Below are 17,642 nucleotides of genomic sequence, written 5' to 3'. Positions count from 1 at the left end.
CCAAAATTACAGTAATTTACTTGTATAAAGAGCTATATTATTGTCGCGAAAGAAACAAAATTTGTATATACTTTTTTTCTAATTCTGAAGTAATTGCTTTTTTCACCTTCTTTTTGAAGTTAGAACAGTTATTTATTTTTGATAATTTAATTAGAATTTGGTGTAAATGAAAATGTTGGGTTTTAACGAAAATTTCGTGCAACCACAAATCTTGTCTGCGCAAACAGTTTGAGTTGCCGTGTTTAATCAAGTTTGATCAAACAATTTTTGGCATTTTAAAGAAAGAGGCTTGCTTTAGAACACTATGTTGGGAAATTTGTAAAAAATAATATCGTTATCATGATGAACAAGGTGTTTAAAATAGAACTATCACGCTACCAGATTAGAATCATCAACTACAACTACTTCCAGTTCTTTTACAAAATGTCAGCTACAGAATGTCACCAATTCATGTGTATAACTTTAGGTACGATGCTGTATCATACGACACTGTGAAGGTTTGGTACTGAAAGTTCAAAAACAAGGAATATCAAGAAGCAGGGTGCTCTGGCCGGCCTACTGATGTAATTGAGGCCTATCAACTTGTGGAAGAAGATCAATATGTAACCACTTGAGAGCTTGCTAAGGAATTAGACATTAGTGCCATGTCCATTAGTAGCGCTATTTATCGCATAAACTCGGCGTACAAGTTAAATCGCTGTATGATGCATGAGCTGACTCAAGCAGATAAGGACAGACATGTTTGGGCCTGCACTAATCTGCTCAAATATCAATGCAAGGACAAAATTCTGTACTGGATCGTCACTTGTGATGAAATGTGGATTTACTTCAACAACACAGGCCGAAAAGGGGATTTGCATGCACTCAGTAAGTCCATGGACAGCATCTCAAAGCACAATTTTAGTAACAAAAAGGTCATGGTTTGTATCTGGTGGGATTGCCATGGTGTTATGCACAAAGATTATTTGGAAAAAGGTAATATCCTCAACAGTAAGGTGTACAGCAAAATGCTAGTCTGCGCTGATGCTGCTATCAAGGAAAAACATCGAACTGAGTTCCAGTGCAAAAGGGTAATCTTCCATCAAGATAATACAAGACTACATGTGTCTGGATTCACCAGCTGGGCTCTGTGCGGACTTGAATGGGATCTTTTGCCACACCCACCATATAGCCCCTACATTGCTCCTTCTAACTTGTACCTTTTTTCACACCTGCAGCTATACCTTGCTGGTGCTATCTTCCATTCTGCACACAACATCCGAAATGAGGTTGACCTGTTTTTGGACTCGCAGCCTCTAAATTTCTGTGCTGAAAGCTTTGAAAAACTGCCGAAAGGTTGGCAGAAAATCTTAGGCTTGGGTGGTGATTACTACCCACACTAAAGGTACTGCTTTCATGTTTTTTTTTTTTCTAACTTTATTGAAATCGTTTTTGGGCAGAAAGCTTTCATTACAACCAGATATATTTACTCGAAAATGACACCTTTATTTGCTATATTTTTCTTCTTAAATATGGTAGGCTTATAATCAGGTATTTTAAGAAATGAAGTTACAGAATGACAAGAAGGAGTTTCTTGCATTATATAAAATAACTTTACTGTTGAAATACTAAATAAACCAAACAGATAGATTACAAATTGTTTTTACAAATTAAGAGGGGCCAATCCAGATGAGCAACAATTACCATAGAACATAAGGTTGCATTCCACTCTCAGAGGCAGAATAGAGGGTATTAGAATTCCAATCTGAAATTACAACTGTGTTGGGAAAGGGAATAAACGAGACCAAAATTTGCACAATCGGATTTATTGTTTAGTAAAAAATTCGCAGAAAGTGCTCAAAATGCCGACCACATGTGTCGTTGCACAGTTGACATCGGTGAAGGAACGACTGGTGCACCCTCATGAAGATTCCTTGTTTGTGTTAATTTTGTCCGTGGCAACAACAATTCTCACCACAAGATCTTCAGCTGAGTCCACAGGAATCTCGTACACTAAAGATTTCATTGTGCTTCCAGAAGGAAAAAGTCCAGTGGGTTGAGGTCCAGTGAGCGATTAGACCAAGCCACATGTCCACCATGTTCAATCCATCGTGTGGTGTATGTGGCATTCAAAATGTTGCGGATCGTGATAAGAAAATGTGCTAGGGCTTCATCGTGCATAAACCACATGTCTGTCTGGATGGGGAGCAGAACAGCCTGCAATAAACTGGGAAGCACTTGTTCCAAGAAGATGCAGTATGTTGCGCCGCCAAACAGTCTGCCATAATGTAAGGGCTTACCAGGTAATCACCTAGGATACCTGCTTAGACATTCATGGAAAATTTCTGTTGGTGTTTATGATAGGTAGTGCAGTGGGGATTGCTGTCAGACCAGGCGTGTTGATTGTGCACGTTAAAAATGCCTTCTCTACTGAATTTCGCCTCATCACTAAATAATATTAATGCAGGAAATCGTGGATCGTTGTTCTTCATTCCAAATATTGCACTTTTTGCACGTGGTAGGGGTGCGTGCATTCCTCGTGTAAAATAGGCCACACCACTGGCTGAGAAATACCCATTTTGTATTCCACTGTCCTTGGAGCAGTCTTTGCTTTTGCTTAAATAAATGCTGAGACTAATATAAAAATAAAATTAATCCTTTTTCATGACCTTAAATAAAATAAACTAGGCTATAACAGTAGCCTTTACATTTAAAAACAATAAAAGAGAAAATAAAAGTCGGCCAATCGGCGGCAGCCGCATTAATTGATCGCCAATTGACCTCTGAACTAAATTTACATGAGGGAAACAACAGAACATTAAGTCAACAGTGGCCCTCTTTTCCACATGCGCAAGAAAAAAAAAAAAAACTTAACTGCAAAGAATTAACAAAATTTTAACTTCAATTCTATAATATGTATGGACACAATACTTATTCCTGTTAAATACTGTAAACAGTTAAACAAAACTTTTTCAAGTCAATAACAGTTACAGCTTTCGTAAATAAGTCCGCATTATTTAGCTTGGTGGGATACATTCAAGGTCAAACACCTCATCATTCACCAGTCTTCTAATAAAGTGATATCGTATGTCAATGTGCTTAGTCCAACTGTTTTCTATTGGTGATCTAGAAAAATCAATGGCAGATTTGTTATCGCAAAACAGTTTTGGATAAACTTGCACATTTTTGTTTAAGTGTTTTCCAAATTACTGGTACTTAATCCAAATACAATATGAACTCATCCATGGATGCACAGTCATCCCTGTTACTTGCATAATCAGTATCTGAATAGCAGTATAAATTTAGATGTTTAATCCTCAATAAGTTTACCTTATATGATTTAGTGCTATTGAGTTAACCAAGCAATTTCAACAATGCTTCCCAATACCCAATTCCAGGAATGTCCTGAAACTGCGATAAGATATTTATTTCATACATGATATCGGGCCTTGTGTTAGCTACAAAAACTAAACATCCCAATAGATTTATAAAAGGTAATTTTTGCATTTCAGCAATTTTTGCACTTGTAGACGAACAATCTAATTTTGTGAGAATTGTGCCTTCAGCTATGCAAAGTGAAGTTATTGGTATCTAAAAATGTATAATTTTGCAAAAATTTCTTCGCTATATATTTGTTGATGCATGAAAGTTTCCTTGTTGGTTTCTAAAAATTCGATTCCAAGTAATTTTCTAGTTCTACCTAATACTTTTCGATTACCCAACTATGAGATTACTTTATCTTGAACATTACAATATCATCTACATATAAGAGGATTACATTAGAACTCTCATTAACACAATTGCACCATAGTATTTTCTCAAAATCTAGATTTTCTAAAGTATTTTCAAATTCACAAAACCATTCACGGCCGCTTTGAGGCAGATCGTAAATGGCCTTGTGTAATAAACACACTTTATTTTCCTCTTCAGTAAATGCCTCTAGCTTGGTCATATATATTTTCTCATTGAGTTTTGCATATAAATATGCATTTTCACGTCTAACTGACAGTTAGTTCATCCATACAAACATATTCTTACGATTGAAAAATTTACTACTGGACTGTAAATATCATCAAAATCTTCACCCCTTTTCTGTCCGAGTTCCTGTGCGACTAGATGAGCTTTATATCTAACTACTTCATTCTTTTCATTTTGTTTAGCATATAGACATACTTGTTTCCTAGCATAATTTTCTTTTCTGGCTTCTCAACGAATTCCCAGACCTTCATTTTCTTCCCTTATTTCTTTTTACTCGTGGTGTTTTATTTGTGGTATTATCTCAGAGATCGATCTCCTTTTTGTTTCAGAAGAGGAAATAGTCTCTGAATTGTCTGACCAGAATGTTTCTGCTACCAGGCAAATCAAGTTGCACAGAGAAGGTCAGTTGATTAGTACAAAACACATAATTCTGATCTTCAGTTCGCCTGATCTGCCAAAACGTTTTAAAACCAGGTACTTGCACTGTTCTGTAAGTACTGAATCCTTTGCGATGTTTCCAATGTTTTGGCTATTCGAAAATCTCCTGTTGCAAAATCATATGTGCGCGTTGCTCTGTAGGCCATGACAGTGAAAATTGCTTGGCATTTCAAGAAACTTTACTAAAACCTGTTCACCAAGCTAAGCTTTGGAGATACTCTTTCACCAGGAAAGATAATCTTACAGATGGACATGTGAACGGGCCTCCTTACCTCATTTGACTATTCCTCTAGTATGATATCTCTAAGCACAGGCCTCCAAGCTGTTGCTATCAAAGTAAATATATGGAGCTTACTTTCAGTCTGTTCTGTTTGTTTGCCTCCAAATCATCATATCGCTCAACGAGAATTAGATGACATAATAGAACAGCTGCCTGAAACCTTTATTATCATAGTGGACTTAAATGGACATAGTCCACTCTGGAGAAGTAGAGATAGAAATCCCCAAGGCAGATGTTGAGTATAGCATTCAACCAGTGTAATATTAATTTCCTTTTAGTTTTGCTTTGAGTAGCAACAGCTGTAAAATGTTATTATTTTGGTAGAATAAACTTGTTTAATTGTGTTGAAATTTTTGAGAGATTATTTAGGTAGAAATGAGTTGATGAATGGACAAAATGGTGTACATTTACTGTCGTATCTAACATTTGGTGACCCTCAGTAAGTGATTAAATATAAGAGGTGAGTATTTTATATAAGAAATAATTAATTGAATTTTGGTTTTGGTTTGCAATGGAGCATCTTGTTATAAGGCGATCTCCGTTGGGAACATCGTTTACTAAGACATATAAAAGTTTGATGATGAAAATATAGAAATAAGTGATGTTTAGATTAAATTAGCTACTTTAGAATGCATTAGTGCTAGTTTAATGACTCTTGATAACGAAATTTTAGAACTTGCCTTAAGTGCAGAGGATAATGGTAAAAGTTATTCTGACGAATTTGAATCTGTAGAAGAATATAAAGTCAAATTTGATGAAGCTATAGTTTGCATCAATTCTTTTATAGAAAGTAAATCACAGCCAAACAGGAATATATTAAGTAATGAGAAATCAAAAATAAAACTTCCCAAACTTGAACTAATGAAATTTAGCAGTGAAATTAAAGAATGGTTGTGTTTCTGGAGTCAGTTTAAACGAATTCACGATCATAAAGAAATGGAATTGGAAGACAAATTCCAATATTTAATATAATGTCGCCAGATACAAGAGCAAAAGAGATTATTGATAGCTATCCACCTACGGCAGAAAATTATTCAAAGCGATTGAAAGCCTCAAAGCAGGATTTGGCCATGAGGAATTGTTAGTGGAATACTATGTTTGTGAACTATTAACTTTAGTTGTTAAAAATGCTACCAAATCAATTAAATGATATAGTATCACTCAATTATATGATAAACTTAAATCCAACCTCAGATCTTTAGAATCCATTGGGATGACATCAGACAAATATTCTGCTCTTTCCCCTTGTGGAGTCGTGTATTCCAGAAGACGTGTTGAGAGTTTGGTTAAGAAACTCAGTAAATGAAGAGAAATCGTATAGTGCAAGACAGAGCCAACTTTTAAATTTTCTAAGGGCTGATGTAGAAGGGGAAGAAAGAATAACTCTAGCAATGTCAGGTATGAAGCAAAGTCATCCCTATAGAAAAGTTTATAAGGATAGGGAAGATATTACTATACGTACTGCAAGCAATTTGTTTTCGGGAGCAAAAGAAATAAATAACAGTAAATTGTATATTCTGTCAAAAATCTCATCAAAGCAAAGATTGCTACAAAGCTCAAAATTTAAGTCATAATGAATTATGAATTAGAAAATTATGAAAGAGAAAAAATATTGCTTTACGTGTTTGAAAACAAACCATTGAGCTAAAAATTGTAAAAGTAAAGTTCTATGCATGTTTTGTGGTAGGAAGCATTACATTGTTTGTTGTCCAGAATTTAAGCAGAAATCAAAAGTTCCTGTCGAGTGCAATCAAGAAAATTGTGAAATTAGCTCTCTTTCTTCAACAGGCACTTTAGGAAGTGTTTTGCTTCAAACTTTAGTGGTTGCCATTCAACATGAAGGAAATAAACTTCATCTTTGATCTTTGATCGATACTGGATCTGAATATTCCTATGTTTTAAAATCAACAGTAGAATCTTTAGGAATAAGATCAGAAGCTCATAAAAAATTAACACACGTTGTGTTTGGAGGAAGGGCATCTTATATGAATCATAAATGTTGAGAATCTGCATACTGGTTACAGCTGCAAGATTCCTGTGTTAGATCAGCCTATAATTTGTGGATCTATATCTAGTCTACAGAAAGGACCTTGGATATCAGAATTAGCTGGAAAGGGAATTTATATCAGAGATGTTGATTGTGTCAACTCACAGATTGATCTTTTGGTAGGCTCAGACTTTGCAGGAAATTTTATACAGGAAAAATACAGAAATTAAGAAAATGGAAACATTGCTCGGATGGGTTTTGATGGGTAAATCGCCAACAACTGGAGGTGAAAATTGTATTGCTGCTGTTGTTACCTCCCTCTCAATTCACAATAAAGATATCAAAAACCTTTGGGAATTAGAAGCCACTGGCATTACAGATCGCTTTGAATTGAAATCTAGAGGTGAAATAGATAAGGTCGTAAACGATCTTTTTATAGCAAATTTAAGAGAAGATGAAGATGCTGATTATTTAAAATGTTTTAAAAGGTCAAGAAAAACAATTACCAAAAGATGTTAAGAAAGAAATGTCCTTTTTGAAGTTTCGTAATGATCCAAACGTGGATGAGAATAAGAAAATTTTAAGAGATTTTATTTCAGATAAGAAGTGCAAAGGAAAATATAAAAATGATGAGATTCCGACTTATAAAGTAACAGCTATTGCAGTGTCAAGTGATGATGAAAAAGATATGAAAAGGCAAGAATTGGTTGAACATAAGTATATTTCCCGATTTGAAGAGCTGGATTCGAAATTCATTAAACAATATCCAAGGATGATTGAAGATTCTCTCAGATGTGTTGATAATAAAAGAAAGAAGAAGCATGAAGAATACGTTGAAAGAAAAAAAATGAAGAAAGAGCAGAAAAGAGAAGATCTAAAACATTTGAAAGATTCAATGAGAAAAGAACTTGAAGACAGTTTTTTAAAGTTGAAAGAAGTGCCTGGTCAAAATGAATTGCACCTTAACGAGGATGATATTGAAAGTGATTTTGAACCTGAAAAATTTGACCAGAAAACGAAAGAGCTTTTTAATGATGATTATTATGATATTCAAGAAGAAGAATGTCTAAAATTTCCATATGATGAGGAACTCAATAATAAAGATTGGGACCATTGGATTGGATCAAGTAAAAGTGATGAGTGTGGTGAAGAACAACTTGAAGAAAGTGCTTCTGAAACATCAGATGTTGGGATTACAAATTCCAAAATTTATTCTGAATCACAAGTTAAGAAAAAAATAATTGAGTCAACTCACACAGGAAGGATAAAGGTTAGAAAGAAATCCTTGTTTGATAAAGTAATTTTTAAAGCTAAACCACTTTTTCATCCAGATGGTAAACGTTTAATGACTATTTGGACGAGTGCTGTAGATTAGGTGATGAATGATCGAGCTATAAAGGTGCCTTCTAGATTCAAGGACTTTTGAACTTTAAAATAGTCGTTTAAGTGAACTTTAAAATATATGCCTAAGTGAACTTCAAAATGGACTTGTAGATTAACTTATAGTTTACTGTAATTTTCGTAAGAAAGGCCGCATCAGCGTAAACGCCGAACTCGAGAAAAATGGCGGAGAAAAAAATTAAAATTACACAGAAATGCCGCATCAGCAAAAACGGCGCAATAGATTAAATTGCGCGTGACATCATCGTGGGCCGTATAGATGTATAGATGTTAGGCCATATAGCAATCTCCACTGTCCTCTGGAATTAATGTGTCGTCGATGATATATTGCTGGCCTGTGACTTGTCATTTCATCATCAATACACCACTTTCAATATGTGCTCATAACAACTGCATGTGAACAGCCTACTAAACACGCCATTTCTGATACTGATGTTCCCAGTCACCAAACCATAACAATTTGACCTTTATCAAAGTCTGATAAATCAGCTGTGTTTCTCATTATGTTGCTAATGGCACTATGTTTGGAAAGACAATGTATAGCCGCTTTATATGCTCCAAAATCAGCCGTGCACGGGTAGTGGTTTTGTTCCTTGGCGAGCCTGTTATAGATGGAGGGTGGTCATAATGTAATGGCTTGTTTGTATAGTTTTCCTGCTGTTGCAGTTTAACTTGTCAGCATTAAATTCTTCTAGGCACAATTGCTTTGTGAGGAGTGAGGAGTCAGTCAAGGTTTAGTTTGCATGTGTTAATTTTGTACTGGGCATTTGATTCAGATTTAACAAGTGTTCTGGTTTCTCACAAATTAACACAGTTTAGTTTCTGTTAAACGTTTTCTTTGGATAACTGTTCAATTGGACATGTTAAAGAATAATTTTATTTTACTTGTGGTACTTTTAGTTAGCAGTCAGACAGTAAAAAAAGTCACCTGATAATCTTTCGTGGTTACTCAGAGGAGAATTGGCACTTTAAAAATATGATTCTTTCTGATTATCTGCTGCTTTCCTAAGAAGTGTTCATGAGGCAACACATAATGTAGCAACCCATGGCTTTGACAAAATGTATTTATGTAGCAATCCAAATATGCATGCAACAGATGTGTTTTAGAACTTGAGGGTTTCTACCTTCTAAATTCAGCAGTCATTTTTCTGATTAGTGTTCATTTTTGTATTGAGTACTTTTTTTCCCTTGCAATTAATTGTAAGGGAACTGTGGAGTTTGCTGGCTGATAAAAAACAAAGCATTGCATTTCTTCAAAAATAGTGCTTTGCTTAGGGTAGAGATTGAAAATGTTGGCATTCCATGAAGTTGAACTTCAGTGCTGAATGCCAGGTTTGTGCATGCTTACAAATTTGTACAAATGTCTGATGTTTTGTTAAGCGAAAACAGATATCTGTGTACATGAAGAGAATAACAGCAAACACACACACACACACACAAAAAAAAAAAAAAATGCATAAGCAACTCTTAAGAGAAGTAGGTGTTTTATCAATATATGTTTCTTGCTTTGTAAATTTTATTATTTGATTTCTCATTTATAGAATTCTGAGTACGCTGCCGTTTTGAAAATAGGTGTTGCCTTTCCTGCTTTAGCTTGCCAAAACATTGGTCACTAGCAAGTTGGTGAATTTTTATGGGGTTGCGGATAATTAGAAATTTTTGAAATATTTATTATACTGTATAAAATAGCATATTATTTTCTCTTAGATCATGTATTTTTATATCAGTTTTGAAATTAACCTTTGTGTCTACACTAAAGCGTGCTATATATACTGGTTTGCAAAGCAAGGAGGTCTCAATAATCATTTGGGATGTGACCTATTAAAAAATGGGGATATCTTTCCAATTACATTGCCCTCCAAAAGTTAAGGAACAGAATGTTTTCTGTGTGATATTTGAGAATGAAGTAACATAGAATCAAGAAATTTACAGAACATGTTCACTAAACAGTTCTTTAATGAATGCGGCATAGAATGTCTCTAGAGCTCAACACAAACGTAAATTATAATAAAAAATTGTACTCTTGGCCAAGAAATCCAGTTTTGGAGAAACCGTATATCACAGTTTTTGAGAAAAACATGGGGGGGGGGGTAGCATTACAGAAATGGGTTCTAATAAGGAACATGTCCACACCTAGTTGCAGTACACTGGCGGCAGCGACATTGCATGCTGTCAATGAAGTTGTTAGTGAAACATTAAGCAACGGCCAGACACGGAGTAATTATTGTTCAAGCTCGTCTAACGACCTTGGAGGAAAACTCTTCCAAGGTGGTCCCAAGGATGCCCTATTGGATTCAGGTTTAGGGATTGAACTGGTCATTCCATCCGCTCCATACTGTGACCCTCAAGATATTCTTCAGCAATCCGAGCTCAGTGCGGTCACACATTGTCTTTCATCAGAAGAAATCCAGGACCAATAGCAGTGGCATGTGGGCAGACATTTTGACCAAGGATCTCGTCTCAGTATCTCACACCAGTCAGAGTTACTCCATGGAACACATGCAGGTCAATGTGACCACTGAGCTCAAACCATTATTCCACCACTTCTGTAACTGTGTGTCTCCGCAATGTGGGATTGATTTGTATCTGATGCGTTGTTCCCTCCAGATCAGCTGACGACCTGAATCATTCTAAAATTTGAAGACTCATCTGTGAAGAAAAGAGATGCCCATTGTTGACTGGTCCAGGAGGCATGTTCTCTTGCAACAACTGGGCATCTTGCATATAGACCTGCATTGTGCAGGCGTTTATGCACTGTAGTAGCTAAGATTCTTGTTCCTGTTGCCAATAAATGATCTGCAGTACACTAATTTTGCTTCTCCTTCATGCCGAAAGAGCTAAATAACTGTCTCCCCCAAGTGTTTTAACTCTAGGTCTTCCTTGAACATGTCTTCTAGACACAGAATCCTCGCTTTTAAACTGATTCCATAAGCAGTGGAGCACAATACAAGAGACATTATACGTCTAGCAGCATCAGCTTGCGACATCCCCATTTCCATCCATCCGATCGCCTGCCACCTCAACGAATCGGGCGCATGACTTCTGGACATTGAGAGACTTTCCTGGCTATTATCCATGAAACTGTAATAACGACTGAAGGTACTCGTGAACCAAAATTGTGATTTTTGCATGTTTTCTCCAACTCCTATATAAGTATTTTTTGTTGTAAAATAAAAGTGGTAGCTATTGTTTTTGCATGTATTTTCTTAAACTTATTACTGTCATGCATATGAACTGTGAATTTAAATGTTAGTGACATTTTTGAAAAACATGCTGTTCTTTAACTTTTGGAGGGCAGTGTAGATGACACTATGTCAACAAAGCATGTGTTTCTTAGAAGTCTGACCTGTTCAGTGTCAGGTTATAGAAAGGATACTTTTCTGTTTAAAAACATGCTGTTCCTTAACTTTTGGAAGACAGTGTAGATGACACAATGTCAACAAAGCATGTGTTTCTTAGAAATCTGACCTATTCAGTGTCAGGTTATAGAAAGGATACTTTTCTGTTTAAGTACTTTTTTCTGTAAATATTTATTGTTTTTCTGATCGTATGATTAAACATGTTTGTAGTTTTGCAGTTTTAAGCATTTATAATATTGACATATGTATTTCATTATTACAAATTTTATAACTCATGATACAAGAAATTGGTTATTAACATTTGCTGGATATGAAATGGGTGTGTCGAAAATGTATTTTTTAGGTACCCCATTAAAAAATTTAGAGCCATGCAACCTAATTTTTTTACTTGTGCAAGTTCTTTGCTCTTTATCATATTGTTAGCTCTTGTAAAAAAAATGATACTGTTGCAGTCAGTGTGTGTGGTGAATTTGTGTTTTTAAATAGTCACAAGACCTTTTACAGTAACTTCCCCAAAATGACAGTAATATGCACACCAATAAAGCATTAAATAGGAAATTCAATATATTCCTTTTTTCAAAATATTTATTAACTTCTAAATGTGGAATAAGTTGTATCTATATAACTGTCTTATCATTGCAAAATTTGCAAAACCCATAATATATTTGGTATCTCCATTTTAGTTATTAATAAATGTGATTTTTAAAAATTAAGCAAAATTAATAAATAACATTTTAGCTGTTTCTAAAATATAATAAAAAGATCTTATGTTAAGGAATTTAGTTAGTTAATTATTAGCATTTTGCTGTAATTGTTTGAAGCATTTACTTTCTATGCGTTATTGAAGTGCTGTAATTTATTTGCATGTAACCAGTAAAAATAATTAAATTTCTTTATTTTTTACTGCTGACAAAGAAAGAATGCAATACTTAATTGACTACAGCTTCTTTTGTTTTTATATCCAGATTGAGTTGATTTATATTTTGATTTTTTGTGTAAGTTTATCTTTTAATACTCTGTGCTATTAATGCATGACATGTTAATATAATTCTTGAGCAAGTTTTTTTTTTAATATTTATTTATTTTTTTTTTAAATTTTGCTGCTAATAGTTGAAAAAGGTTTATTTTTAATTCAAAACTTTGGGCTGCATTTTCACAAAATTTATTAAGTGAATTATTGATTAAATAATTAGAATGGGATTAAATAGTATAACTGATAATTTTCACAAACTGCAAATAATCTTTCAAGTGCAGCTTTTTTTAATGTAAATTTAATCATGCATGCCCAAATAAAAATACAACTGTTAAATTTCTGCTGTGGTTTATTAGTTTGAGTATATGCATGCTTGCAAACTGAAATATGGCACATACGTGATATCTGCATAAATGTCCTAACCTGGTCAGTTGTAAAAATATACGAGAGTGCATAATATGAATATACCTTATGCAAACAAGGATCATCTTGTCTATTGTTGTGCAAAATATAATCAGCTGTTCACATGATCAGTTTGCCAGCTGAAACAAGTGTCCCAATGGTCCACAAGATGAATACCATCTGAAAAAAAGTCTTTGTTTGCATGCAGAACCATTCTTAGCTGTCTCTTGTATCTCGTCATTTGTGAACCACTGTTCTTGTTGATGTTTTTTGTGGACCAAACACATGGAAGTTGCAGGGTAACTAGTTGGAACTCTATGGAGATGGTTGAGAACTTCTCATTGGAAGCATTTCAGTAGATCTTTTCAAATCGTTTCCACATAAGGATGGGAATCATAGTACAGTGGATCTTGCGCAAGAGCTAAATAAATTTGCCATGAAATAGAACTTGAGCTGATTAAATAACTTTTTTTAATGCTTGTAACTTATGCAAGTACTCTGCACTTTTGAATATTTTTAATAATAAATTTCATGTATGTAGTTTTCATATATACTTTTATTTCTTTGTAATAATGGAAAAAAAACAACTCATTTCTAAATCATTTCTATAATTATGTGGGTGATTAGTTTTATGCACTAAGTTTAATTTAAATTATTCATTTTAGGAATCATGTGAACAGCTGCTTATGAGTGTGTCAAAGAACGTGATGTCAAAATTTAGCTACTACCTATTTTTTTTAAATAATTTATTTTGCATTTTAATTTGCTTCTCATATTACACTCTTTGGGGAGGAAGCCAAAAAAGTAATTGTTTTTGATGAAATTGAATATGTGTATAGCTCATGCACAGATAATAAAATGATTAAAAAATCAAGGTCATAGTGCCTGTTCACAGCTCGCAATCCACTGAGTGTTCAAATTAGTAGCTGGTCGAACCGCCCCTGGCGGCAATGCAACCTTGAATTGGAAGTTGTGGAGGTTTCTAATGACATCCTGCGACACGTTCTGCCAGGCATTCATCAGTTGTCGCTCCAGATCTGCGATATTTTGTGGTGCCCGAATCTGGCAGCCTACCATGCCCCAGACATGCTCGATTGGTGAAACCTGTGCTGACCTTGCTGGCCAAAGAAGAGTATCAGCCGCATGGAGACAGTCCAGAGATATGCGAGCAGTATGTGGCCTGGCATTATCTTGATGGAAAATGGCCCCAAGATGACATGCCATGAAGAGTAATGCAACTGGCTGCAGGATGGTATCAACATATTGTTGAGCTGTTAAAGATGTACGGAGTATGACTAAAGATGACCTGCTGTCATAAGAAATAGCACCCCACACCATCACACCAGGGGTTATGGCTGTGTGCCTTTGTAAAACAAAGGCCGATTGGAACTGCTGGCCCTGTCCTCTCCGGACACGAACATGGTGGTCATCTGCTTCAAGAGGGAAGCGGGATTCATCGCTAACACTATACGATGCCAGTCTGATGGCAGCTATGATGATCGGCTGCGAAAACACTGCAGACGACTCCGCTGATGTTGTGAGATTAAAGGCATCTGTGAGCATAACTCCACCTCAGACCAGCGGCGTGAGATGGTGGACGGTACCACAGGAGGTATAGACGTGGCTGTAGTGCATTGAATAGTCAACAATGAAACCGTTGAGGCGGATTGGGCCTGGTGAATAATCATCCTGTCTTGCCTCGCATTTGTGCTCCTTGGCCTTCCAGAGCCTTCATTTCATTGGCAGTTTCCTTGTAGCAACCATTGCTGCCAACATCTTTGCACAGCAGTCTCGCTACTGGTGGTGGCCTATTGCTCGGTATGACCACCCAGCTTCACGCAACCCTTCAATGTGACCAGATTTGAAATCATTTAGTTGTCTGTAAAGTTTTCAATGTTGTTGCAATGGCATCTTTAGTTGCTTTTTTTATATAATTACAAGCAACAAAAAAGATAAATTTTCCGCTTCTGTTACTGGTTTTTACTTTGCGAATTATGCAGTAGAAATGTGTGCTATGATCACAATTCCTGTTCATTGGCCTTGAAATTTTGATCATTTGCACGTTCGATTAAGATGTTTTTGCATACTAAATTTTGTCACAATTGCAAAAGTCCTTCTTGATGCTTCGATTTTTGTGCAAAATAGTGTATTCAGTTACCTCCTATAAAAACATGTTAATTTTAATTATTGCATTTTTCATAACAGTGCATAATTAAAGAAAATATGTAATGAATTATTCCAGAGCCCACAGGCTGTTTCTTTCATTCTGCACCTCACAGCCTTCAGAAACTCTAGGCCAAAATTTAGTTTTGCGTTGGGAGATGGTTGAAGATCACATGCCTGAATTGTGGGTAATTATTACTCTTTTATTATCTCGTTTATTTGAGCTAAATTATTTACTGATTTTATTTATAATGTATTTAAATGTAAGAATTATTGAGGAATAAATTTGAAAGCAGAATGTAAAAGTTTGTTTAATCAAAAAGATTGTATTTAAATTGTTATGTTTCTGTGTTTTATACACTGATTTTATAATAATTTGCAAAAAACTTTTCTAAGGCTTCACCGTTCAAGGATCGTTTGCGTAGAATATTCTGCTCACGGATGTTTCTCATGTCATTTGAAGATTTCTTACAGATGATGTCAGTTTTTAGTGATAGTTGCCCCAAAACTGTTAAAGCTGAATATGCATTCAGACTTTATGGTATGTTCCATTTTTATCTCCGTATTTTATGAATCTAGTTTATAAATTTATTTCTACTGCATAACAGCTTTAATTTTAAATCCTAATGTTATAGTGTGCTATAGCAGAATGTTCCACTTTTTAAATGCATTATTTTCTCCATGCAGTACCTAAATGATAACAAAACTATATTTAAATAATAGAGGAAAACTGAGAAATTAAAGAATCCACTTATCTCTTGGAGACATGTTTACTTGTTTAACCATGTTTTTTTATACATACTTCTGCCAGTGTTGGTATGGTCCTTGAAGTCTTTAATTTTCCTCATCCTTAATTTCTGCCTCTTCTGTAACTGTCATTTTGAGTGTGAATCAACGTTTTGGAAGAACATTTTTTGGCATGTTACTGATGAATTTGTATTCAATTTGCATACTCTTTGTGCTGATATTCCAGTTTTTTTGTAATCTAAGTAACAAAGTAAGTAAAGAGTAATTTTGTAGAGGTTTTTTAAATTTGTTTTTTTTGAATTTAGGTAATTGGCATAAAGAAATGACTTAAATTCATTTTCATTTATCTCAGGAAAAGTTAGTATGAGTCATTAAATGATTAAATAAAACACATTGCCTCAAGAATGAGCTATTTTTTTAATGTTTTAATAAAGCAACCTTTTTTCCTCTTATGAATTAAGATTGATAAATGACTTCCATCTTGTAGTTCTTAAGTTCCTGTAATTCTGAATGGGGAGAGAAGTGCATTGTTGGTCGAGCAGTTCATCTGGCAGAATTGATGGGCTAATTGTGTGGGTGTTTCCATGTTCCACTCCATCAATATGTTGCAGAAAATCGTCCTGAGTTTGGTAGTTCTTACGAACTTTACTGAATGAATATTTTAACTTGCTAATTATCTCCTGTTCAGAGAATTTGAAAATTTATGTACCAGGGTTACAAAACCTTATTCTACAACAGATTTCTGTTTACCCAAGCTAACTGAACTGAAGCCTTTTTGGATAACTCAAGGTTAAGCTCATCTTCATGAGAAATTGAATTTTTTTTTCACTCATCATTTATGACTGTAATGTTTTGTATAAATACTCTTAATGGGTGTAGTGTAAAAAAAAAAACATCGCTTTTTATACTCCATCCCACAAAAAAAAATTTTTCCCCCTACAGCAACTTTTACATGGTTAGCATGCATTGAAGGTTTTCAAAGTAATTGGCACAAATTAAACATTATTTCACTACTCTAGTTTGCTAAATAATTCACGTGATGCATGGACTGTTTTTCCTCTAGCTTTATTTTGTCGCACTAATTCTAAATATGAAAAAATACTACAAGATAGCAAGCCATTCTACATGGCTGTCATAAAACAAAAATTCTATTCACCACCAGACTTGTTGCCAGATGTAAAAATGTAGAGAACAGTAAAACCTACATGAACATCCAGGCCCCACTGAAATCCCAAACATTTCAACAATTGGTGACTTTTGTGACTTCTTATTCTATAATGAAAATACTGTTAATAAAACTAATACAAAATGCAAAAACATTAGGTATCACGCAGTTCACAGTTATTAGTCTGTACTGGAAAAGGAAACAGTTTCACAATAGGTCGTTTTATGACACCGTGACCAGTTTTTTTAACGCTAACAACTCTGACTCTGTGGCCTGTGCCTGGATGAACAGCAATTATTCTCCCTTCCATTTAAAAGGTGGAAGACTGTCTTTGATGAGAACCAAATCATTGAATTCTGAATCCTTTTGACTTTTTTTGCCACTTTCGTCTCTCTGAAGCTGCGACAAGTATTCCCAACTCCATCTTTACCAGAATTGTTGAATGATGAACTGTCTCACATGCCATCTGTCAAGATGATTCAAGAAATTGTGACTTGGATGTTGCTCAAGTATTATAGTTAAAGACATTCCTTCTAGGAAATGCTCAGATGTTAATGCAGTTAAATCATTTTCAGTCAGACAATATTGGACACAGCATACTAGAGTTGGGACAAGCCTCAACTTGCATTATGAAAGTTTGACATTCAGGATATGTCAGCACAGTATCAGTTCTCTTTAGATGAAATTTCTTTGATTTTACAGCTGATTCCCCTAATCCATGAAAATGAGAAGATGAAGGCGGATGAAATATCCATTTTATTTTCTCTAAG

The 17,642-nt window shown here is 34.9% G+C and overlaps 1 protein-coding gene across 5 annotated transcripts in view; it reads left to right on the top strand.

Moving 5' to 3' along the window:
- Positions 1 to 17,642, top strand: part of LOC118188649 (calcium and integrin-binding protein 1-like) — a 96,172-nt gene that overhangs the window by 20,712 nt on the left and 57,818 nt on the right. For all 5 annotated transcript variants that reach the window (XM_085807080.1, XM_085807077.1, XM_085807078.1 and 2 more), the window contains 2 exons: positions 15,040 to 15,148; positions 15,357 to 15,501. In XM_085807080.1, the coding sequence (XP_085663206.1) occupies positions 15,040 to 15,148; positions 15,357 to 15,501 (254 nt within the window). The remainder of the gene's footprint in view (positions 1 to 15,039; positions 15,149 to 15,356; positions 15,502 to 17,642) is intronic.

The sequence above is a fragment of the Stegodyphus dumicola genome, chromosome X1 (genome assembly GCF_044657685.1).
Source record: "Stegodyphus dumicola isolate Sdum_Otavi_A_Nest chromosome X1, ASM4465768v1".
NCBI classification, from domain to species: Eukaryota; Metazoa; Arthropoda; class Arachnida; order Araneae; family Eresidae; genus Stegodyphus; species Stegodyphus dumicola.
This window is presented reverse-complemented; position numbering and strand designations above follow the sequence as displayed.